This window comes from Patiria miniata, unplaced genomic scaffold, assembly GCF_015706575.1.
Source record: "Patiria miniata isolate m_02_andy unplaced genomic scaffold, ASM1570657v1 HiC_scaffold_30, whole genome shotgun sequence".
NCBI classification, from domain to species: domain Eukaryota; kingdom Metazoa; phylum Echinodermata; class Asteroidea; order Valvatida; family Asterinidae; genus Patiria; species Patiria miniata.
The window spans coordinates 7,978,318-8,003,454 of record NW_024037070.1 but is presented as its reverse complement, the minus strand read 5'-3'; the positions used below and the strand labels follow the sequence as shown (position 1 = coordinate 8,003,454).

At 40.6% G+C, this 25,137-nt stretch overlaps 2 protein-coding genes across 3 annotated transcripts; both read right to left on the bottom strand.

The window, feature by feature from the left end:
- Nucleotides 1-532: 532 nt before the first annotated feature.
- On the bottom strand, nt 533-13,551 carry LOC119739075. Its single transcript, XM_038213911.1, has 12 exons — nt 13,153-13,551; nt 9,840-9,987; nt 8,914-9,050; nt 7,136-7,271; nt 6,448-6,531; nt 5,106-5,236; nt 4,815-4,915; nt 3,411-3,561; nt 2,820-2,924; nt 1,991-2,149; nt 1,678-1,773; nt 533-899 (listed from the first exon to the last, which is right to left on the bottom strand). Exons 1-12 carry the CDS (start codon nt 13,303-13,305, stop codon nt 768-770), a joined length of 1,533 nt encoding a protein of 510 aa, XP_038069839.1. The 5' UTR covers nt 13,306-13,551; the 3' UTR covers nt 533-767.
- A 5,417-nt stretch (nt 13,552-18,968) lies between these two features.
- On the bottom strand, nt 18,969-24,995 carry LOC119739543 (N-acetyllactosaminide beta-1,3-N-acetylglucosaminyltransferase 3-like). Of its 2 annotated transcripts, XM_038214523.1 has the most exons (3): nt 24,605-24,995; nt 20,591-22,673; nt 18,969-19,339 (listed from the first exon to the last, which is right to left on the bottom strand). In XM_038214523.1, the coding sequence occupies exon 2, from the start codon at nt 22,214-22,216 to the stop codon at nt 20,621-20,623; it is 1,596 nt and encodes a 531-aa protein (XP_038070451.1). In that variant the 5' UTR covers nt 22,217-22,673; nt 24,605-24,995; the 3' UTR covers nt 18,969-19,339; nt 20,591-20,620. The 2 variants fall into 2 exon arrangements, with proteins under 2 accessions (XP_038070451.1, XP_038070450.1); XM_038214522.1 differs by lacking the exon at nt 18,969-19,339 and having other exon boundaries at nt 20,351-22,673.
- Nucleotides 24,996-25,137: the final 142 nt, after the last annotated feature.

The window sequence follows — 25,137 nt, the reverse complement described above, 5'->3', positions numbered from 1 at the left end:
TAACAACGTTATGGACGTTCAACAATTAATTTACTTATACACTAAAAAGACAAAACCCACTAAAAAGACCAAGCACTCAAATCGTCAATATTACCAAACGTCTTTAGAAAACACCATACTTGATACATTATGTACGCACTATTTCCATCGGTTCCGTTGGAAATCGTTAAAGCCAGAGTCTATCATTTGCAACTATCCAAAAAATAACTGGCGTAATTATTGTTGAAAAACATACTTGGTTGAAAGATAGTAAGGGGACTAAACTCCCTGTGAAATTTTTCTTTCTGGCAAGCTGTCATTTTGAAGAAATCAACGAAAGAAGGCCTTTCCAACGGTGCGTCTTAAGAAGCACCGTAGGAAATTCAAATAAGTAGTTCGTTTTGTTATTCGCTGGATTCAGGCCCAATTCAAAACATGATTCGGCAACTTTTGATTTGAAATCGAGATCCTAGAATGTTGTTTTTTCTCGAAAAATGCAGCTGAAGCTAAGCTGAAACTTCATCAGATTGGTTGTTCAGCATCCTTCTTCAGATATTGAGCACTTTTGTTGCTTCAAACGAACAAAATGCACAAATTACGAATGATGGACTATACCTTTAATGCGAATGATTAAGTTTTTTCCAGGACAAAGTTGATTACACTTGCCACTGAATTAATAAGAGCCAACAGGAATGTATCAATGACTGAATTCTATACCTGCTTTGTATCAAACGTTAAAGATCGTTTTAAACGGGTGAGTTTAAATCTCCTTTGGGAGTTTCCTTGACTTAGATCACTATCTGTATATTCAGATCGGTCTGTTCTGTAGCAGATGCATCTTCCTCTGGTGTCGATTTCCTCGGTGGGTTCTTGGTTGCTATGTACTCCCGCAAGAAAGACAGAGTGGCCCGCTTTCCACACTGTGATAAGAACAACACAAATTTCCATGGAAACTCAGTCATTTTTTTATAAGGATATTCATCAAAGTTCATTTTATTTCTCAAATGCTTGAGGAAGCCTCTTCAAAGTTGATGTACACCATTCGAAAACATTCCCAAAACGAAACTGCCGAAATACATGTACTTTGAATTATCTTACTTGATTGTAAGCAAATAATAGGCTCAAGCTTCCTTTAAAATAATTGTTGTGAAATCTAGTGTGCTGTCATTGTTCAAGAAAAGAGGAATCACTGCAGTTGTTTCAATTCCTGGGTTTTTTTTAATACTGCCCCAACTGTCTGAAATTTAGTTCAGTTTGCAATCGGATCGGTTTCATAATTATCTGTGAATGATTTTTTTTCCGAGTAACGAGCGGGATCATGTACAACGAGAGGGTGTAAAGTATGACGGAAACCTTGCTTTGCGTCGAGAAAAATGAAGATAAATTATTCATTTTCATAGTTTTCTCAAAAAAAGTAGACCCGAGCTGAAATTTCGACAGGTAAGTTTTTTTTAAATATTCTAATTCAGTTTTATTAAACTGTTATTCCCTGTATCGACAAAGGTTCCCTTTTTTGACAATTGATGTTTCCATTACTTTTCATCTTTTAAAAACTGCCTTTTTTGATTTTACGGAGGCCAAGTGTCCGGAGAAATAAGCGTGTCTACATTTCACCACGGATGGGCAAGTACCCTCTTTCAAGACTCCCCCCCCCCCATAAAAATGACCGTGCTACGCCACTGGGTCTTATCCACGTACCTGTATCAGGAAGTTTTTATCGGCCCGCTCCGAGTTCCAATCAAAGGATTCTAAGTATTTTGTGTTGATGCCAATGGTACGACTGTAATCGGTGTTCTAAAGGGGAAAAATAGAAAATAACGAATGGTCAGAAGTAATATGTATACGAGTTATGAAAGCCGTCTTTCCAAATGCGCGTTTTTAGTCCATTCTGTGTTCGCTGCGCGCGTGGTTGTCTGTCATTAAGAAGTGGCCTTAGCACGCAACGAACAAGGTACCAGCCTGAAATTTCCCATGTGAAAAGGTGGTTTGACGACTTGGCAAAGTTTCTTACCCTGGTTGTGATTCGCTTAACGTTGAGCAGCAGCGTCTCTGCCATGGTGGCAAACAAGTCTGTCACTCCCTTGATTTCACACCGTTCATACCCATTCATTGTCTGAAGGAGGTTTATTCCTCGCTTTGCTGCTTGTTCGACAACCTCTTGGTAGTCTATCTGATAGGTTGGTATTGGGGAAAAGACACACAGTCATTTCATACAACAGTAGGCCTAGTTGTCTCAGTGAACATTCTATTACATTAATTTAAAAATATTGAGATACGTCCGTATGGCTATAACAAACCTTTGACTCATGCCACCTTGATACTTTCAGCGGCGGCGGAACGGTTTTCAAACTGGGGGGGGGGGGCATCACCAAAAACTCGAGGGTCACTTTTATTACCGCAAGAGGGGCACTTGGGTAAATGGGGGCAAGTGCCCCCCCCCCTCCCCCTCCCCTCCCCTCCCCGGTTCCGCCGCCCCTGGATACTATCGCTGTCTGTCCTATCTGGTCATGCGTTTCGGTTAGATCACCGAATTTCAAAATTGAATTGATCGAGCGAGCAACAAGCGCAACACATACCAAGCTTCCCATTTGTTTAACTTTAGTGTTCAATCCAACAGGCATTCTAGGCATTTGACCAAAAAATAATTGTATGTTTACCTTGGCATTATTATGTCTTATTCTAGTCATAAAAAACACATTCATGGCCACCGTTATACATTTGGTGTTTGATCACAATAGCCTACATGTAAATACATTAATGTTCGTGTACATGTCAAATCGAACTTCTTCTTTTTTGGACATATAGTAAACTGCAATTATGTTTCAAATAAAAGATCTCACCTGACCGTTATTGTCTTTGTCTACAACATCGAAGATAGCATCCGGGTCATTCTCACACTCAAAAAGAAGCTTTACGTCATCAGCAGACAAGGTCACGTTATCGTTCTTTAGAACAAGAAGAACTTCACAATTGAATACATGTATAATGGTGGTTATGTTCATGACCATTTGAGCATGGAGGACGAAAAGTGGATATCTGCTTTTCTGCTTTTCTGGTATAGCAGAAAGGCAGAAAAGCAGAAAATGGAATTTTTAAAAACGCTCAATCAAATTTTCTGCTATTTTGAAAACAGAAGAGAAAATATATTAATATATACACTTTTCGTCCGCCATAATTATTTTAGTAAAGAGAAGTTGAGTGTGCAGACCATTCCGTGTCCAACTGAAGCATGCACATTATGGTTACTGACTATGTAGAAAAAAATAATGCTTATTCAGCCCACATTACGTTTGTTTCAAAAGAGCTGGAAAAGGATGGCCTTCTTTCAAAATGTACAGTTCGGCACGCGGACAAAGTCGACTGCAACACTGACAAGTACTGATTAGAATAGAAGGAAGTTTCGTTAATAGAGTAGCTATGATTTCACAGACCTTCTTCCCCAGGGCATTGCGAAACTCCTCTCTGGAGATAATACCATTCTGATCCGTATCTGAATCTTTTAAAATCTTCATGAAGTTGTCCATGGCTTGATGCATGCCTTCCGTAGCTTGGCTGTGTCGTTCTTTCTTCTTTTTATTCTTTCTGTATTTTTAAAACACATTCGTTGAAGAAAGTCAGGTTAAAGTGGCATTACGGACTGGAATGCGTACAATTGGGCTACAAAAAAAAAAGCATTTTAAACGAAATTACATTAAATAGAAGGAGGTTAAGGAGCATTTAAATGTAGAATTTAACTGTCCACACAACCATCCTTTAAAACTCGGTGGTTTTGTGTTTAATATTATTGCGAGAACCATGCGAGAACGAATTTCAGGGTTGACAATTTATTTTGTCTCAAAAATCGAGCTGTTTAGTACTATTTCTGGTTCTAGTGTGGTCGTCTTCTTCGGACGTGTAAGAAACAACATTTGTGTGTTGGTGATTCGTCTGGTTCCCTGACCTGACAATTTCCCCCGACGCCCAGACATGTCTAAGGTCTATGTCGGGCCCCTCCGCGGTTATAAAATAAACATGACGATATTGACGGCCCTATTTCAAAGCTCGGCTTAGTTTCCGACTTCGCTTTATCAATTATAGCTTTTAATGTTCCGATCTAATTTTCAAAAACATACTTCATTCAGTTTGATATTTCTCAAAAGATTACGGGCTAACATTCGTCAATGTTTTCTTTGTAAAAAGCAACAACGAATGTTTACCCGTTATCTTAAAAGATAGAGACCCAATATCATCTTAGCAGGCGAAGCCAAAACAGAAACCACGCCAAATTTTCGAAAATCACGGTAACCGTCGCCAGATTTTACGCAGCTTAAATCTCGCCCCTCGTACAATCAGAACTACATAATTGATATAATAGATATATATTTGTATAATTGATATATATATTTGTATTGATATATTGGTATAATAGTGCGCGCGCATGGGTAGCGGCTACCTGACTAAGATTCATCACGAGTAGTCAGAATCTTTTGCTCTGGGAACCAGACTAATTCGTGCTGTGTGTAATTTATGTGACACACACGACGTGTATCGTACATTGAATGAAAACAACAGGAAATACGTATGCGTACCCCGTCGTGTCCAATGCTAACAACCGTTTTTTTTACCGTCGTTTCTCGGGAACGGTAAGACATTAGGTTAGTTTTCTTTCAAATAGACCATTAAAATAGTATAAGGAAACAATCGAAAACATGAAACTTTTGGGGATTTTAAGCCGTAATGCCCCTTTATATGGAGTACTGCATATGCACGGAGTCCAAACTGCAGTGTGCAATTGCTATCGCCAGCAATTGAGTAAAAACAACTGAACCTCAATTTGTAACAAGCTTGTGGTTTACCTGCTGATTTTACTATCGGGAAAAGCGATCTCTTCTTTACCGTAAACGGCGACTCTGTGGTCCAATGATTGCTTCATGACGTCTCGCTCGGCAGAAGAATACTGAAACGACATCAATGGGATTTGTTACATGTTTAGCCGCGGGATTTGTCATTTTGAAGAATTTTCCCGAAAGTCACAATGAAATATCCGGTCTCATTTTCTCAATCTGAACTACTGCTTTGATCCACAATACAATGAAATTAACTGATTTTCTTCACAACGGTTTACTGTTGAACTCATGACTTCTTACCAGGAGAACTCCCACTGTTTTTTCATTGAACGTTGAAAAACGCTCCGAGGGGTCCCATTCGTCACACCGCCCAACCAGACTGCCAAACTGAGCGAAGAAACTATCTGTAGGATCCATAGACAGAAACCATCCTGGAAGAAGGAAAACTTGTTGGTTTCATTTTTAATCCATGCTCGATTAGATCATAGTAAATATTTCACTTTGTGTTTAGTTTTACACGTATACAAATGTAATATTCGCCCAACTTTATATTTTCGTTCTGAGACCAAAACTATAGCATACGGAAGCCCGTTCGAGCCAGGTTTTAAACGTAAAACACATTTTTATTGCGAAATAACGCAATAGTATTGCGAATTAACGCAATAAAGTTATTGCGAAATAACGCAATAGTATTGCGATATAACACAGTCGCTTAAATTGCGAAATAACGCAATACTGTCGTGATATTCAGTTTGGCCTTAATTTGCCCATTTGGAGTTATTATTAATGCAGTTTCCTTCCGTCATTGCGTTTTTATCCATTGTGCTCTTGCCGTGGTACGGTTTTGATTAAACGGGAAATTGCGGTGCAAGTTGAAAACAAGTATGTTTGACCTTGTCAGAAAAACATTGACATAATAGAGCTCTCTGTGGCATGTGGGGGATCTATCCATTTTTTTTAAATTTTTGTTAATAAAACAGACTCAATATGTGCAAAAAGCACGAACGCATAGTTTAAGCAATTTTACCCATGCAATCGAATGAAACCAACATTAGACTGTGAATAACCATTTGAGTAAAATATTGCATCTACAGTGTATTGTTACAATGCAAGAGAGATTATCCTGATATAATTGCGTTTTAAGGAACGGGTTTTTTTTGGGGGGGGGGGGTGGCGTCAATTATACGCTCAATATTCCACCATGCTGAAGAAAAGAAATAAAGTTAACGAACAATAATTACATAAGAATAATTTTCCAACTTTAATATGTTTTCCACGCCAAATTCCCCCCTCCAAAAAAATTACATAACCGGTCCGTTCAATTTCAATTGATAAAGGATGCATTGCATCAAGGATCACTCTTGAAAACTGTATATTGATATGAATCTAAAAGTGATGTTTTAAGCGTGTTGGAGAAATGAAATTTGTTTTTAAATTAAAATCAAACCACTTTACTTATAACTCTCCATTTATTCTTAAAGACGTACTTTTAAGTATTGCGTTATTTCGCAATACTAATGCGTTATTTGGAAACAAATATATTATTTTTTACTTTGAAACCTGGCACGAACGGGCTTCCGTAATATCGCAATCGCTGCTGTAAAATATTCAAACTTGTGCGTTTTGGGGTGCTCAGACTCACCATCATAAACATGTATCGGGAAGTTGCACAATAAGCCGCCATCGACATACAGGTCTTCATGGTATTTCACCGGTTGTAACACACCTGTTTGGTCAAAAAGCAAAACATTTAGAAACTTTCTCAACAAAAAAATATAGCAAATTTGATCATTTTGCCTTGCTGTTTCACTTTTGTTTCTTTCCTTTACTTAACTTTTATTTGCTTTTCTTTTTGTGTTTCGTTTGAAAGAACTGGATGACGTTAGCTAGGCCAATTTTTTTTCAGTTGGCCATCAAGCAGGTCTGGCAGAGAGCCCGGGAAATTAGTCTCAAAACAATCTTTCAGTTGGCTTCTTTCAAGATCGCGCAGAACGCAGCAGTGGCGGTGCGTTGTAAAAAAAAATTTGGACTGAAACTCTGATCAAGTGTTGCGCATGCATACTTGAGGATTGTAAACGTTCAACCAATAAAACGGTAAAAGGAACTGGATTTCATAGAGTCCAAATTCCATGTGCCACATGACGGGCACGTGCATGGCTCTCGACCAATAGGAATGGGAAAACTGTCTTAGGTATTTATGAATATTTGTTTAATAACAATGTTGCCCCCACTTCCCCCACAAATCTTCTATCCTGCATTTGCAGGTCTCAATATAAAAGTGTTGTATTTTGTGTCTCGCTTACTGCTGTGGAATAAAATGACCAAATTACCAGGAATAGATGCAGACGCCCTCCCTGCAAGGCTGATTGGCATATCAGGCATCGTTTTGACATGGAAATATACGGCATCCATCAAATTCAAGTTGACAGAGACGGCGCACAGCTCTACACCACGGTCCTGGTAAAGCTTAGTGGGGAAATAACAGCACATTATGATATCAAGTTATATGTGAAACGTTTTGGGTACTATCAAAAAATGCAGAGAGATAATCTATCTCTAAAAACTCAGCTGCACAGATACCCCGTTATGGGTGATGTAGGGAACCGTCCCGGAGCAAAGGCGACCTCATGTGTCCTTTCCTAACTTTATGCATAACTATGTAGAAGTGACGTTCCATTTGCATTTATCTGGGTGATTAATTCCTTTGTAAAGCATTCTTTTGTTGATGACCTTCGTGCTTCTCGCGCGAGGACGGTTAACGCTTGTCTTCGTCAACATGAGAATATAGTTCTTAGGTTCATCGCTCATTGCAATTAATTCGGGATTATTATTGTATAATTGTAAACTTGTCCATCTTAATAATTGCAAGGTCCTGAAGGTATAGTTGTCTGGATGAATAATAGAGGTGATTGCTTTAGCGTAGATCAGACGAGTGACTCGGCAGCACATGCAAAATGTATACTTTCTCGGTCTTTTTGGAAGACTTCCTTTGACTGCATACATCATCACTGTACATATATTTTGCCGTTTCACCTACTGTGTGCATGCGTCAGCATGGCTTCTTCATGACTGCTTTGTGCAATGTGCAGTGTGGGATAGGGCACTCCCCCAATAAACCCCAGTGAATATCTTGTATTATATCCGCACACCCACAAGGTTTTCACGAAATAGATATATGGATTTTACTCAAAAACTAGAAATTTCCAAGGTATGTTGATGTGTCGCAAATGGTAGAGTTTTAGAAAAGGGATATTAAGTCCGGATTTCAGCCAAGGAAATTAATTCTGGTTAAAATAAGAGCATTTTGAAACTATACTTTCAAATTCGAAAACTTCAGTACACGAGAACAAAGAATATGTCTCCACAAGGATACAAATTTCAGTATAAATGGGTGTGTGTGTGTGTGTTTCTGGATTTGGTATTTTCCGGGCTTCTTAGTATTGAACTACCGCTGAAAATTGATTCATCTTATTAGGCACGTAAAAGGGACAGCTAGAGGGAGTATCTGGTTGCCAGGGAGCGACGTCAGATTCCCTATATACACTGAACTTATTATTGTTTCACGTTCTATTAGAATGAAACGTATATACTATGCAAACATCTCCTACTGTCCATGGACATGCACCGAAATACATTTACGATTTAGGTAGAAGCATGTCTCTGGTAATTCGACGGCGGACACAAATTCTTTGATACCACTCTCATTTTTGCATTTTAACCATGTATCATTGGACATTTGTCCACACCCACAAGCTGAAACGCCCCGCCCCAACCACTTAAAACGCCCCAACCACTTAAAACGCCCCGCCCACTTTACTCACTGCCCCTCTACAATTAACTCCCCCTCCTCTAGCTTAACCCTAAGGGCGGATTTTTTTAAAGTGACGTCGCCATAAAGGCGGGCATTGCGTACACAACCATCTTTTCCTCAAAATAATTTGGTTAAAGTGGTCAGTAATTGCCTCAGTTCGCACATCAGAGCATCTAGAATCCACATTTTTGGCCACCAAAACAAATTTGTTCTGGATCCGCCTTTGCTTGACCCCTTCCTTGATCTCTGCCATGTCTTGGGTTCTCAATTCAACATAAGCTGCAAACAAAGACCTACTTGTCTGAAGGTGTAGTTCCTATCGCCAGTCTTCTTGTAGACGCTGTCTGCGAACCACTTCTCCAGTCTTTCCCCGGGATGTGCTCCCAATTTCCGGACCATACCAAGCATTCTCCCAACGAGCCCCCATTTACCGTCTGTAAGCAAATAGATTCAGAAATATTACACGAATTCTCTTCGTCTGAACAAAACAAACGTCATCAATAAAATAATGAAAAGTTAACTTCATTTAAAAACAAACGATATAAATCTGGATTTTTCCTTCACTGGATCCTGCGAAAGAACGTTTTTTTCTTATTTGTTGTTTATGCAATATTGTGCCCTGCTTTGTGTAATGTACTGCAATTGTGCTCTATTTTGTTTTTGCTCTTTTTCTTACATGCTTAAATGAATCTCCGTGTATTTTTTTCCCCCATTTCTTTAATATTTTTTTTTGTGATTGCCAAATAACCGAACCAAGCCAATCTAATCAGACTTCAATCCATCACTCTTATTGTTGACAAATGACTGTTTTGGATAAACATCGCTGGCGATTCGTGGTTTATCAAAAACCTTTCATCAAAATGAGTCTTGTTTAAAGTTTACTATACAATAATTGCTACTGTACCAATCCTTTGCTCAAGGCCCTCGCCCGGGCGCAGACCACATGCATGAATAAGGTCAGGAAATAAGGTCAGGAAATAAGGTCAGGAAATAAGGTCAGGAAACTGCATTATTCATAAAGCGTACGTTTTACCGGTTACATGCAATACACACTTTAATAGATGGAGTCTTTCCATTGATTTTTTTTTTCAAAATATCGGAAACCCTATACAATGTTTAACGTCTTCTTGCATTTGACCAGCTCCATGGTCTGACCAAACAGGTTTTGTGCTCGTTTATAAAAACGTGCGCGTATGGCAGCTGCAATAACACTGCAGACATACCGTATACGTTTCGTGTAAAATCACCGTCCAAAAGCTCTTGAATTTCATAGGAGTCCATCCCAATAGCCAGAAATGTTGCTGCGGCACTCCCTGCGCTACTGCCAGCAAATCGCTTCATGTTCTTCATAAGATCCAATTCTTCAAACACCTACAGAAAATCGGAAAAACACAGGTAGTCTAGTAGGATTTTGAAAAAGGCTATAAGAATCAAGGGCCACTTGTTGGTAAAAGTTGGGAACTATGGGCTTTTCGGCATAATTCAGGTGTGCTGAATCCGATATTTTAATTTTTTCTACAGCGAACAAGCCCGCGGGTACCGGGGTGTTGTGGGTGCTGCAGCACCCCCAACTTTTTGGAGTGGGGTATTCATACGAACATGGTATCATTTGTACTTTATGAACTTTAATAAATGCAGTAATTTTTGCGCAGAAGTATTTTACTTTATAATTTCAAGGTTGCCCCAACCCAGCCTTGTAAATGAAAAGTGCATATTTGAAATCTGAAGCATTTACTCCTTTATATTCATACGAAACGAAGTAAACGATAAATAATTTTTTTCTGGTAATGAAACCAAGGATCCTCAAAAGTGAATGCCCCAGGCACTGTAGCTCGCAAACCCCGAAAAAAAAACGTAGAGAGAAGACAATGAGAAGAAATTACAGTTTTAGAGGTGGGAGGAAAACCCCAGAAGAATAGTCTGGGGAAAACCCACGGAATCAGGTAGGGACTGAAAATCCAATCCACATGTAGACCATGGGTGCCGATGCACAGCGCATTGAGCGCGTAAACGACATTGCGTTCGTCGCGTTTGATGCGCTTTTTTGTATCTGTCCTCCAGCACGTGACCCTCCCCGGTGCCGCTTTCCGTTTCGGTTATGATAGTTTTATTTTCTGCAAACTTATAAACATGTAAAGCTTTACATTTTGCAGGCCATTTACTCAAGAGCAAATGGTTTTTAGTAAAAGTGTTTGCTTAATTTTCATTCATACTGATGCGAGTAAATGCTTCGAAAGTGGTAGAAAAAGCAAATGCCATGCTTTATTCATACAAACATATGGTATCATTTGTACTTTATGAACTTTAATAAAAGCAGTAGTTTTTGCGCAGAACTATTTTGCTTTATAATTTCAAGGTTGCCCCAACCCAGCCTTGTAAATGACAAGTGCATATTTGAAATCTGAAGCATTTACTCCTTTTTATTCATACAAAACGAAGAAAACGATTATTAGGCCAAAAAAGGCTCTGGTTTCTGGTATGCGCGCGCGTCGCCATAGCCATGCGCGTCGGCAATGTAAGATGATGTCTTTCAATGTAGGATGATGTCTCAAACCACCAAACTCACTGGTTCGACTGGAATCCTGCTGCTGCACAATTTTAACGTGTTATCTCTCATAAAGTTATTTCTCATGTCTAAGTTTATTTCAAGCATGAAGAACAAAGGAAAATGGATGTTAAATACAGTTTTTCTGAGTTTTTTATTTTTTGCACTCCCCTTTTTGAAAAATCAAGCTCCGCCCCCCAAAATTGTGCAAGATCCAAGATGTGTTCACCTCTTAAAATTATTTTCAGCCCATTGTAACTAGACCTGCCAATTTTCAGGATTTTACTACCAAACCGAATAATGTTTTCTATATTGAACCAAACTGCTAATATATACCGCCTCTTTTGTACATTTAGGCCACGCCTACAAAATGGGTGGAAATTAACTGGTGTTCGAAAGCTAGAATGTTATATTTTATGTTTAAGTTTATTTCAAACCATAGAAAAACAAGGAAAATGGATGTTAAATACAGTTTTCATGAGTTTGTATTGTTTGCACCCCCTTTAAAAAAAAATCAAGCTCCGCCCCCAAAATGGGCAAGATCCAGGATGGGTCCCGATCTTAAAATGAATTCTAGCCCATTGGGACCCCACCTGCCAACTTTCATGCTTTTACCATAAAGTGCACTATTTGGGCCAAAAATAGACCTAAGCAGCTCCACTAATATAGCTTATAGCCCAATTTGCATGATTTCACATGATTTTCCATAAAATTTTGATATAGGGTTACTGTGCCAATAAGCAATTTGGTGAATTTAAGCTCATCAATACTGAGGTTTGGCAAGAGTACTTGATGATATCTGGAGACAAGGTAAATGCGCGCAACTTTAGGGTATAATAGCCATTTTGGATCGTTATTATGTCATAATAATATTCAGTCACTTATTATATTAGGCCTATGCTTTAAAACATGTTATTGAAGTAAGGGCGTGACCCCTGGCCAGTAGGCCTATGCAGTCGTCAAGGCCGGTGGTATACGGTGTAATAGGCGGCGGCACGGACGAGCCATGGATCTACCCTGTATTAGCTCCATGGACGGACTATAAAAAACCCGGCCAATTCCTGACTGGATTTCAAGTCTAGACCGCATCTAGTCCGAAAATTTGAGACTCTCAATACTATGTATGAGAGTCCCAACACTTTAGGTACTGAAAACATGCAATACAAGAAAATATACTGACATCTGCAACAACCAGTCAAATAACTTCTCAGTACTGCATCAATCATCAGTCGGCCGACTGTGCAAAAAGAAATATCTAGGATGTCGGGTACTCTAGAAAACTATTTCTACACATTTCTCCACAATTAAGCACCAGAGTAGTAACCTAATTGCCTCTCGTCTCCCATTAAAATTTTAACCCTCCTTTGGAAACATGCCGTGAGCCTCGTTATTACTTGGGTCAATATTGGTCAAGACCCCATTGGTTTGTTACTTAACACTATGCCAGGAGGTGAGGAAAGAAAGTTTGACCGTTTGTCACCTCGAAATAGTAGGTTAACTAATCATTTTACAATGAAATTTAACCCTGGCAGCCGAGGGTTTACTCTGAATAACAAAAAGCATCGAGGCCGTCCCAGTATTGTAAAGTATAGAAGTATTGGGATGCCTGGTTGGCTCATGGTCATGCAACTGCAAATCAATTTGGTGTGACGCCCGGATTTTTTTCTAGAGGGGGGCAAGGCATATTTTTCCCAAAAAAATCCTTTATTTCTCAACATATTCTCGATTTATCAATTTTAGAATGGGGCAGGGACATTTTGCCCCCCCCCACCCCATTAAATTTACACCACTATGACTTCGCGCCTCGTTTTCTTTTCTTTTTTCTCCCCCCCCCCTTTTTTTTCTTTTCGGGGGGGGGGGGGGCAAGTGCCCCCCCTCCCCCCTTGCGACGCCCATGTGGTGTGGTATCTGCAGTTATTGGGGATTTACAGTAGTACCACGTTTATGTACAATAATGGGAAAACAGTGCTGTTTGGGAAGTTGTCACTCACCCTGATCATTCCAACATAAGCCATGCCTTTGCTACCACCTCCTTCGAAGGCAAGATTCTCGAAGGGGAACTCATAGCCTTGGAATTCTGCTTTCTCCTCTGGCGTCAGCAGGGAGGAGAGTGGTTTAACCTTCTCAAAAGATGCCGACATCATTTCGGAAAACTGTACTGTCTAGTACGTGTATCATTTCATTTGTGCCAGATTAGTGATTATAGGCGCTATGCTTTGCTAATTTCCAACAATTTTCGGCTGAAGGTTCCCTGCACGTTCCACGGATCCTATACACACAAGGGTTCACGACCCCCGCTAAACTCCTGGTTAGACGCGTGATAACGGTCCGTACATGCACAGGTATAGCAATAATGAATATGGCTTGTCAACAAAGCTAGACCATGGAGCTAGGAACCAGGCAGCTTATAGCCTTGACCAAGGCTATTAGCTTGTTCCCATACGAGCTTGTTCCCGCTACCGCACACCGCGCGCGCCGCGACACAATCACTAGTTGTACTATACCGTTAGCCTCAACGACCCTTGCGTGTGCTTTGTGTGCATGTACGTACGCCCCACACACACTTCCGCAAACAGCCGTACAGTAAGTCGAGGCGGCAGATAACAATTTTTGAACAAACCCCTAACCCCTAGGCCCTTGTTGCTTACAACCATCCTCAATCCTCCAAAATCCTCCAAAATTTTCCAAAATTTTGAAACTCCGCCTAAATTTTTCAAAATTGTCAGACGTCCTGCCTCAAAATGCATTCATCCTCAATCCTCCAAAATCCTCCTCGTCCCAAAACTTTGCACTCGTGTTTAAATGAAGGATAACCAACGCCAAATCCTTCAAAATCTTCAGACAGTCCTGCCTCAAAATGCATTCATCCTCAATCCTCCAAAATCCTCTTGTAGTGGAGCTGCTTAGGTCCATTTTTGGCCCAAATCGTGCACTTTGTGGTAAAAGCATGAAATTTGGCAGGTGGGGTCCCAATGGGCTAGAATTCATTTTAAGATCGGGACCCATCCTGGATCTTGCCCATTTTGGGGGCGGAGCTTGATTTTTTTTAAAAGGGGGTGCAAACAATACAAACTCATGAAAACTGTATTTAACATCCATTTTCCCTGTTTTTCTATGGTTTGAAATAAACTTAGACATAAAATATAACATTCTAGCTTTCGAACACCAGTTAATGTCCACCCATTTTGGTAGGCGTGGCCTAAATGTACAAAAGAGGCGGTATATATTAGCAGTTTGGGTTTAATATAGAAAACATTATTCGGTTTGGTAGTAAAATCCTGAAAATTGGCAGGTCTAGTTAAAATGGGCTGAAAATAATTTTAAGAGGTGAACACATCTTGGATCTTGCACAATTTTGGGGGGCGGAGCTTGATTTTTCAAAAAGGGGAGTGCAAAAAATAAAAAACTCAGAAAAACTGTATTTAACATCCATTTTCCTTTGTTCTTCATGCTTGAAATAAACTTAGACATGAGAAATAACTTTATGAGAAATAACACGTTAAAATTGTGCAGCAGCAGGATTCCAGTCGAACCAGTGAGTTTGGTGGTTTGAGACATCATCTTACATTGAAAGACATCATCTTACATTGCCGACGCGCATGGCTATGGCGACGCGCGCGCATACCAGAAACCAGAGCCTTTTTTGGCCTAATAATCGTTTTCTTCGTTTTGTATGAATAAAAAGGAGTAAATGCTTCAGATTTCAAATATGCACTTGTCATTTACAAGGCTGGGTTGGGGCAACCTTGAAATTATAAAGCAAAATAGTTCTGCGCAAAAACTACTGCATTTATTAAAGTTCATAAAGTACAAATGATACCATATGTTTGTATGAATAAAGCATGGCATATGCTTTTTCTACCACTTTCGAAGCATTTACTCGCATCAGTATGAATGAAAATTAAGCAAACACTTTTACTAAAAACCATTTGCTCTTGAGTAAATGGCCTGCAAAATGTAAAGCTTTACATGTTTATAAGTTTGCAGAAAATAAAACTATCATAACCGAAACGGAAAGCGGCACCGGGGAGGGTCACGTGCTGGAGGACAGATACAAAAAAAGCGCATCAAACGCGACGAACGCAATGTCGTTTACGCGCTCAATGCGCTGTGCATCGGCACCCATGGTCTACATGTGGATTGGATTTTCAGTCCCTACCTGATTCCGTGGGTTTTCCCCAGACTATTCTTCTGGGGTTTTCCTCCCACCTCTAAAACTGTAATTTCTTCTCATTGTCTTCTCTCTACTTTTTTTTTCGGGGTTTGCGAGCTACAGTGCCTGGGGCATGCACTTTTGAGGATCCTTGGTTTCATTACCAGAAAAAAATTATTTATCGTTTACTTCGTTTCGTATGAATATAAAGGAGTAAATGCTTCAGATTTCAAATATGCACTTGTCATTTACAAGGCTGGGTTAGGGCAACCTTGAAATTATAAAGTAAAATACTACTGCGCAAAAATTACTGCATTTATTAATGTTAATCGCGAAAAAGTACAATTAATACCATACGGTAGTTCGTATGAATGGAAACTGGCATTTGCATTACTCCCATCTGTACGTTTCGTATGAATATAAAGGAGTAAATGCTTCAGATTTCAAATATGCACTTGTCATTCACAAGGCTGGGTTGGGGCAACCTTGAAATTATAAAGCAAATAATTCTGCGCAAAAGCTACAGCATTTATTATATGTTAATCGCGAAAAATTAATATTAACAAAGTTCATAAAGTACAAATGATACCATGTTCGTATGAATAAAACATGGCATTTGCTTTTACTGGTACTTCCAATTTTGAAGCATTTACTCGCATCTGTATGAATGAAAATTAAGCAAACACGTTCGTGTAGGTTTTATATGAATTAATCCCTAAACCCTATGATCTCAGAATAAATACAAGATTTCTATTGTTTTAGCCACTGTGACCTTGACCCTTGACCCTTCGACCCCCAATGCGATAGGCCTATGACCAAGAACGATCCACAAACCAAATTTGAAGTTCACATGTAAAGTATTTCTCAAGTTATCGCGCTGACAACATTTCTTTTGTTTTAGCCACTGTGACCTTGACCCTTGACCTTTTGGCCCCAAATGCAAAAAGCTTCTTAGGATTGCCAAGGACAATCTACAAACCAAATTTGAAGTTCATATGTAAAGTATATCTCAAGTTATTACGCTGACAAAATTTCTGTTGTTTTAGCCACCGTGACCTTGACCCTTGACCTTTCGGCCCCAAATGCAATAGGCTTTTTAGGATTACCAAGAAAAATACACAAACCAAATTTGAAGTTCATATGTAAAGTATTTCTCAAGTTATCGCGCTGACAAAATTTCTTTTGTTTTAGTCACTGTGACCTTGACCCTTGACCTTTCGGCCCCAAATGCAATAGGTTTTTTTAGGATTACCAAGGACAATCCACAAACCAAATTTGAAGTTCACATGTAAAGTATATCTCAAGTTATCACGCTGACAAGATTTGTCCGGACACACACACACACCCAGGTTTACGTTACATACCTTGTGTGGACATTCCTTTGTTTTCGTGTAGTTAAGAAAACTCGGTACAAAAAATAACTTTACTTAAACTGTGAAAACTCTTTCAACCCAATTTGTTTCTATGATTCCCTATAGTGTTTCTCTTCATTCTGCTACGGATAAACCTAACCCAAAAATGCCTCTAAACCTGTTTTCCAGAAAGGGCAAAACGTTATGTGGACACGGCTTAGTCCACATAACGTTAACACAACCTGCATTATGTGGACATCATTTGTTCACAAGTCCACATAGGGAATGTAAGACAAACTCACACACCCACCCACCCACGGAAGGACAAGGCGGAAACAGTATGCCCCTTCGGCTTCGCCGCGGGGCATAAAAACGCCTGAAAGGGCACCCCCTAGCACCCCCAACATTATTCCTTCCTTTTCAGTCAGTAACACATTACTCCCCCAAATCCCAACATCCATCTAATATAAATCCAACAGTACACACTGCAAGGAATGGACGCAGGCGCGGTTCTACCGGGGGGGGGGGGGGGGGGGAGGGGGGGGGGGGCTAGGGGGGCTGTAGCCCCCCAAATTTTGTCTAGCCCCCCCAAAAATAAATTCCGTAAAAAAAAATTGCATTAGCATAAAGAAGGATTGTGATGTACATGCGAACGGTCTCCCCTAAAGAAGAAATAGCTGTGACAAGGGTACATTAGTTAATATAGCGTGAATGATTTTAGGATTTTATTGGCGCTCCCCATTGAAAATATGGCATGAACCCCCCCCCCCCCCCCCCCCCCCCCCCCCACCTATTGATTTTCGGAGGCCTAAGTGTCTGGAAAAATAAACGGTCAACATTTCAGCACGCCTCCCTGAAAAAGTTCTGGATCCACCGTGCTAGCAGCCCCCCCCCCCTAAATATTGGTTCTAGAACCGCGCCTGAATGGACGTATATTCTGTGCACATTTTTATGTTTATATGCCTATATATATATATATATATATTAAACATATTAGAAAAGCAGAAATATCTGTCAACAAATAGTACTACAGTAAATACCGTCAGTACACAATGGTCTTAAGTACTTCCTCACAAACCAAATACTATAATAAACAAGTACGGGACAGCAAAATGCAATGTAAACTATTGCAAGAGCACTCAATGTTCTCATTTTTAAAACGAGGCTTTGCCCGGCCCGCTTTGCGAGAAGGGCAGCTTTGCCACCTGTCGCCAGAGATGTTATTGCAGCGTTTACAATCGGGCAATTCGGTAAATTCAGACGTACATGTCAGACACTTAAATGAGCTGCTGTTGGAAAAGTGAATGTGATACATTACTAATAATGTGACATTTAATGAGCAGAAAACAATTACAGACCAAAGTAAGGTACCACCACCTTAACGACCCTGTACATGTACATCATGTGGTCGGACGTACATTGTATTTTATAGAATTGCTCAATAATGAATAAACATAATTTACATACTAAAGAAAGATACTTCAGAATTTTCACAACCACCAAAATTAGTCCGTTTCGAATGAATTCTGTTCACAATGGGGTGTTGATGACTTCAGAAATTATAATTAAGAAAAATTGGATTTTTTCCCTTCACTGACGTAATTTTATAAACAGTGAATACTCCATAAGTGTTGTCAGAGAGCTTTTTCTTTAAGCAATATTCTAAAAGTCAAAGAATTGAAAGTTTAAGTTATTTGGGAGATTCACAATGCAGTGCACCACCAAGAGTTTGCCATGGAGAGTTCATTTTTCCCAGTGCATTGTGGGAGATGGTCGACAAATTCGCAGCGCGGGACATTTGAAATTGTAAGTTTTTTCAGGTCAGTAGTTTCGTAAGCGTGTGATTCAAGTATCTGCTTGCCCTTTTGTTTTCTTTATATCAATATGGTGTTTTTTGTAAGGCGGCAGAACACTATGCCCCAAAACAAATTAGCTCAAGTTGTGTCTACTGACACTCATTCAAATGGGCCATGTTTTGTCGACCGTAAACTTGAAAAATAGACTCTCCATGGCGAACTCTTGGTGGTGCACTGCATTGTGAATCGCCCGAATTGGATGTCAGTTATCTATTTTCACAATGTGTGCAAAATTGCATCTTCATTGTTACTCCTGGGAGGTGCACTTGCGAATCGGACTTGAAATTATCAACTAAGAACATCATATTTGAATTCACCTTGTATCCATCAGAATGCAGTTTCTTTAATGTCCTCGGCACCTCAGAATACACAATTCTAGACAAATAAAAATAGAGCATTGTAACTTGAGATTTTAATTGTTTTCACTTAAGTACTCCATAAAGAACTTGCACTCAGAGGCCCAGTTACTCAGACTTGTAATCAGAGGTGCAGGCACTCAGACTCAGCTTCACAAAACTTGTACTGGAAGGTCCAAGTACCTCGACTCAGGTACCGGTACGTGTACTCGTTCCAAAGGGTCAAAGTACTCGTGGTTACTCGATAGGTTGGTACTCCGCAACACTTTGTACTCCGATAAAAGTACTTGACTACAGCACTGGTTGTTTGTGGCAAAGGCCTTCATTTGTACGTAATATTTAATGATATATTAGGATGTACATGCATGTCGGAAAACTTGCCTCCAATCGTCGGCACTTGTAGCAAACACTTTTCCCGACTTTGTGGTAATGATTGTTCCATCCAGGTCAAATCCTGCAATCTAGGTGTAAAAAATTAAATAAAAGTGATAAATATTTCACATCAAAAAAGAAAAGTTCAAGGATATTTCAAAACTAATTATGTTGCAGTTCATGTTTATTGTTTAGGAAGGCTATTTTAGAAGGGTGTATTCCCAGTATTTTTGAGCAGTGTTTCTGGAGTTTCTAAGTTAGCATGATGGACAGAAATTTTAAAGAGGAGTTCATGACAAGTTCATGTACATAAACCTTCGTGTCCCACATACATCTATGTCTTTGTTTTGCCAAATTTGAGGCTGTCTTGCAGCCGTTTTTTAGAGCAGGGGGTACTGATGTGAAATTAAATTGATTTAATCGCCATTTCAAAAGAAAAAGAATAAATTTGCAACAGATCCAAAGAACACATGGAACTCATATCAAAGGGAAGAGCGAGGAAGTGTACAGGGTGGTCCTCAATTGGTCGTAAATATTACCTTCCGATTGGTGCCACGAAAAAAAACTTCAATTGATGATCGAAAGAATTAGTTGAGCCTTGGGTGTCCAAGGTTTGTTAGTCCGCCCTTACCATGGACCATGTACCACTTGTGGGGTACCTGACCTTTGTTCGAGGTACCCCACAAATAAAAAGTTTGGGGAAAAAAAGGTACCGCTACGAAATGATAGAAATAGGAAAGTCTGAATTTAGAATAAGGTTAAATAGTCCAAAGGTTCAAAAGTCCGAGACGAAAATAAGGTTTAAAAGTCCGCAGGTTTATTATTTCGAATTGACATCAAGGTTCGATAGTCCGAAAAGACCACAAGGTCCGATAGTCCAATCGACAATAAGGTCCGATAGTCCGAATCGACAATAAGGTCCGATAGTCCCAAGTGTCAGACTGACGAACCGTATTGCCCATTTGGACTACCGAACCTTATTCTCAATTCGGACTATCGAACATTATTGTCAATTCGGACTATCGAACCCTTCCGTATATTCGGACTATCGAACATTATCTTCTATTTGGACTATCGAACCTTATTGTCGATTCGGACTATCGAACCCTATCGTCTATTCGGACTATCGAACCGTTGGATTAATCAATCTTATTCTATTTTTTGACTAATAGGCCCAGTCGGACTATCAAACCTTCGGAATATCGAACCTTCGGACTAATGAACCTTCGGACTAACGAACCTTCGGACTAATGACCCTTCGGACTAAAGAACCTTCGCACCATTCGGACTATCAGTATGATACCCGTTTTAACCACGAAACAAACGCTCATAACGCTCACGGTGACTTGGTCCAGGTGGAATCCACAAAGCTAGCCTCGCCATTGCTTCCACAATATTCGTGTCTGGGTCGGGGTTAGGCCGTCCAACATGTAAAATGACCTCAACCGGTACAGCGTCTTTTTAGGTGCGACAAGTATTGCATCCCCCTGGAATAAACTACCCCCGTTGAAGTAATAGAAATTCTTGATGTCTTTTGGTATGATCCCAATTTCTTTCAGCATGATACCAACGTATACATCCTCCCAGGGAAAGAGAGGTGTCAGTAAAGACTGGAGGTACAACCTGTTCACCAAGTCCGTGGACATGATATAGCCAAGTCCCACACAATAATCCGGGTACGTTGATTTCGAGTAGATGTCTTTGGGCACGTAGAATTTCTCCCATTTATCACGGAGCACGGGGTACGACTTGGCCAAGCGGCCAGCGATGAGTACTCTCCTCGGCGCAGTGTGTAGGAACGCCAGAATCTTTGGTATGTTGACGATGATATCATCATCGGTTTTCATGACGTAGCGGGCGTCGGGGCAAAAGCGGCTGGCCCACTTGAGTCCCATCACGGTCTTGGTGGTCAGGTTCAGGTAGGAATCCAGGAAATCCTCCACAATTAGGTCGTCATACTCTTCCACCTCCCTCTGCAGGTCGCTAGGTAGAGTTCGTCCGCTGGTGAGGTTCGTGACTCCGAGAAGGAAGCGAACCCTGACCTCGGCGGACAGAGCCGTGCTCCCGCGCGGAGCTCCCCACGTCTCCCGGATGACGGCACGCCTCTCGTTGTTGTTCGGATGAGAAGTCACAAGTACCAGCAAGTCAATACGGTCGTGTGTCTGACAGGTGGTTGTGGCGGGATTGACCAGGTATCTGTAATCGTGAGGATCTATGTAAGATAACCACAGAGCATTATCCAGAATGCCACGGGTAGAAGGTTTCGATATGCGGGACGGGACGGTGGCATCCCGGTGTCGGCGCGGTTTCATATCGATATTCCTTACTACAGGACTTTGTGTCATCTCTCCGTCATCTGAGTTTTCTTTCCCGATTTCCCCGGCATCCGGTTTCGGTACATCATGCGATACTAGTACTGGTTTCTTGGTGTAATACCGCTTCTGTGCCATAACAGCCTTTGCTGTCAGCCTGCCTCTTGATCCATTGCTGTACCGATCAATGCAGACTCGATGTAGTCCCTTTGATGTCTTCAGAAACTTACACGATTGCCCATAATCCACGTTCTGGTATTTCTCTTTTCGCACATCCACAGGCGACCTCGATTTGGACAGTGCGTCGTCTGTTTTGCGAGAGGTTTGCAATGACTTGGAATCCTTGCGGTTCTGGTTCGTATCAGTCGCTAGAGTTTTCTCAGACAAACTTTCGGGTTTCTGTTTTATTTGCGCCATTTTCTTGACGGTGTCTAAAGATTGATTTGGAATTTGAGATCCCTGCCAATGAGGTCGGCCTACGTTTAGGAACGGTCCCCTTGCCATTTTATCCCGCAAATAGAACTCTTGATATCGTAACCTCTTTTGAGAAATCGGATCCACTATGAGGAACTTCCAAACAGCGAAATACACCGGCAGTATCAAGGCCGCTGCAGTGATTAGCAACAGTTGTAGGAAAGTTGTCCGCACGGCCATGATCGGTGCTGAAAATGCCGAAGACGAAGAGCCACAAATCCACGTTTAAATATCCTACTCTGTAGGCTGGTCGGTGAATAATACGTGGGTGATACAGTGGTAAAATGGAATTGGAGCTGTCCATTTCTCTATTATCTATATTATTTACTGGAGAAAAGCTGAAGATTCAGAACAGATCATCCCCGATGCGAAGAAATGTCTGGAAAATCCTTGTCGATTCATACTGCCAATCCATTCCGGCTTAACAGATTTCAAAAGGTGGAACATTCAGGAAAATGTTCTCGAGTCTCCCAAACAAACATTCAAAATGTTCAGTTGTATAGGCATATAGATGCAAACTTTTCCAGCTGCAACGTCGACCTGTTTTTCTGCAGACTTCAGGAAGCACAAAAAATTGTCTCAATGGATCAACACCCCCTTTTTTCAAATTGTGTTGACAACACGTTCAGCTCTTCCCCTGCAAATAAAAAGAGCAAACGTAATTTTATGTGCTTTTAAGATTTCACATGCTCGGAAAGGAGATGAAATGGAACATGTCTGAGCAGCTCATTTGGCCAAACGTGCTCAGCACATCCGGCTTAAGAAATTGATTTGGCCGGAAGTAAATTTGGGATGGATATTGACACTCAAAATTGTACGTAATTACGGTTTCCTGGTAGGAAGTGTTGTTAATTAAATTTTGAGGGGGAAAACAGCAAATGTAAACATATAAGATATTAAAGGTGAATGTAGATATTTATTGGCCATTTTTTAAAAGAAGTGGTGAAGAAATCTATTACATTAATACGAGTACATTAATGTTTCAACTGCTGACGAAAACTGTTGCTTTTTGATAAACAATGGATTAAACGTCGTTTATTTTAGCCCGAATGCTCAAGCAGTACGTGCAATCAACGCATCGTCTGATTACGTCAGCGCATGTGTGAAAGCACCCGTGGCTTATGACAAGGGCGGATCCAGGGGGGGGGGGGCCAAAGGGGGCCATGCCCCCCCCCCCCAAAAAAAAACGAAACCAATTTTTTTTTTTTTTTTTAATGTGACATCGCAATAAAGGCAGGCAATGAGTACACCACCATCTTTTCCTCAAAAAAAATTGGTTAAAGTGGTCAGAAATTGCCGCAGATCGCACCACAGAGCATCTAGAATCCAAAAAATTTTCGGGGCCCTCACGGGCCCCGAACCCCACGCCGTAATTTTTGAGACCCACTTTTTTGGGGGGACCAAATTTTTTTTGGCCCCCCCCCCAATTGTGTTCTGGATCCGCCCTTGGCTTATGAATAAATGAATTCGGGGATGATAATAATCAAGGAAATAATGGTTCGTGTTGCGATGTATCTTCTATCAACGTTACTTCGAGCCTGCTGTATCGAAAACAAAAAATATCAAAAATGTACGTATAAGACATCACTAGAATTTCGACGGACGGATCAGCTCGTGAGAATAGTAGAATAATAGGTTTTTTGCGTGTCCACCTTCCAGCAAGGATGCAATTTTTGGGCGCCCCTCCATTGTAACCCCAAGCCCCCCCTCCCAACACGCCCCCTACGATGAGAACCTTGGCTAGTCACACATCCAAGTATGCGCCTGCTATATACATCCCATCACAGGACTGATGAGGAATCTCAAGCAAGTCAAAATTTAGACTGGCAAAGTGCACAGGAAAGTAGTAATAAAAACAGTGATGACACGCGCGATTTACTAATCTTGCATAAAGGGCAGTAGGGCAGGTGCGACAGGCTTACCTTGAGTAGAAAGGACATTATAAATTACACTACAGGCCAAACAAGTACACTATAAACTGGACAAACTGTGTTCAAACTTTAAACTCCGCCCGCAGCGATGGTCTTGTGCTTTCTTAAATCGACTCTTGGTCGAGGCGTTTGCATATTGTTAGATATTAAATAGCCACTGCGTTTGTGTTTTGTTTGTTTGTTTGGTTGGTTGGGGTTTCGGAGATTCGAGTTCGACCCTCCTACCTCATTACAGTTCAATTGAGCTATATTTCTAGAGGACCTAACTAACTCACAATGTTGTTATGGAAGCCTAAAGGGTCTCAATGCCTTATTTATATCTTTTTTTCTTTAAAATTCAACAAATACGTTCGGGTTATGTTTCTCTTTTAATGTATTTTGACAGATAACACCGTCTACCACTGAAGAAAAACGGGGGGGGGGGGAATGTTGCAACCTGAGAGACGCCATCACTTCCGCGATTGTGTACAAAGTCCATGGAGAGTCAAGAATGTTTTTGAATGACCTTCATTGAGATGATATATGAAGAAAAAAGTGGCGTCGCGGGTTGCAACATTTTTCCCGACTTCTTTTTCAGTGCTATTTCCAACCCGATAGTTATAATTATTCGATGACACACTTTAATACTTGCACTTACCTCGTCATACAATGGCTGACAATCCTGCGTCGTGGTTGTTGTTGTTACTCGTTATACCTCTGTCAACTATATCAGAACTATTATTAAAGAGTGATACTTGCAATACGAATTCACACTGGCGTCACTAGAAATATCCCAACAACAGAGACCCACGGGCGATTGTGTTCGTGAGAAGAATCAAGAGTTATGGGAGGATGTGCACCGTTGTTCTTATTGATCGAACCCAACTCGCGCGCCCCCTTGGCCATCAACTATTAATACACCCTCGCTTTGTTATGGTGCATTCCGAATCGATTATTAAACAATGCTATTTGAATGGAGGCTGAAGAAATCGACATTTACAGAGCAGGTTACACTAAATTGCAATTGTGCAACACCCATGTTGAACATCTGACGGCCTTTTGTCCAGGATTGTCCATTGCCTATAGTATAAGGGTGCAATTCCTGCAATAAAATTCCCATAGACACTAGTGCTAAATGCCCATACTTCAAAATTCTGGATGAGCTGGAAGAGGCCCTCTAGTGACCTACCA

Excerpts from the sequence above, each read along its gene's own strand:
- LOC119739075 (XM_038213911.1), bottom strand. The coding sequence starts at position 13,305 with ATGATGTCGGCATCTTTTGAGAAGGTTAAACCACTCTCCTCCCTGCTG. Across the intron at positions 4,916-5,105 it reads AAACAGTGGGAGTTCTCCTG|TATTCTTCTGCCGAGCGAGA; the intron begins GTAAGAAGTCAT and ends ATGTCGTTTCAG. Across the intron at positions 2,925-3,410 it reads GCAATGCCCTGGGGAAGAAG|AACGATAACGTGACCTTGTC; the intron begins GTCTGTGAAATC and ends CTTGTTCTAAAG.
- LOC119739543 (XM_038214523.1), bottom strand. The coding sequence starts at position 22,216 with ATGGCCGTGCGGACAACTTTCCTACAACTGTTGCTAATCACTGCAGCG.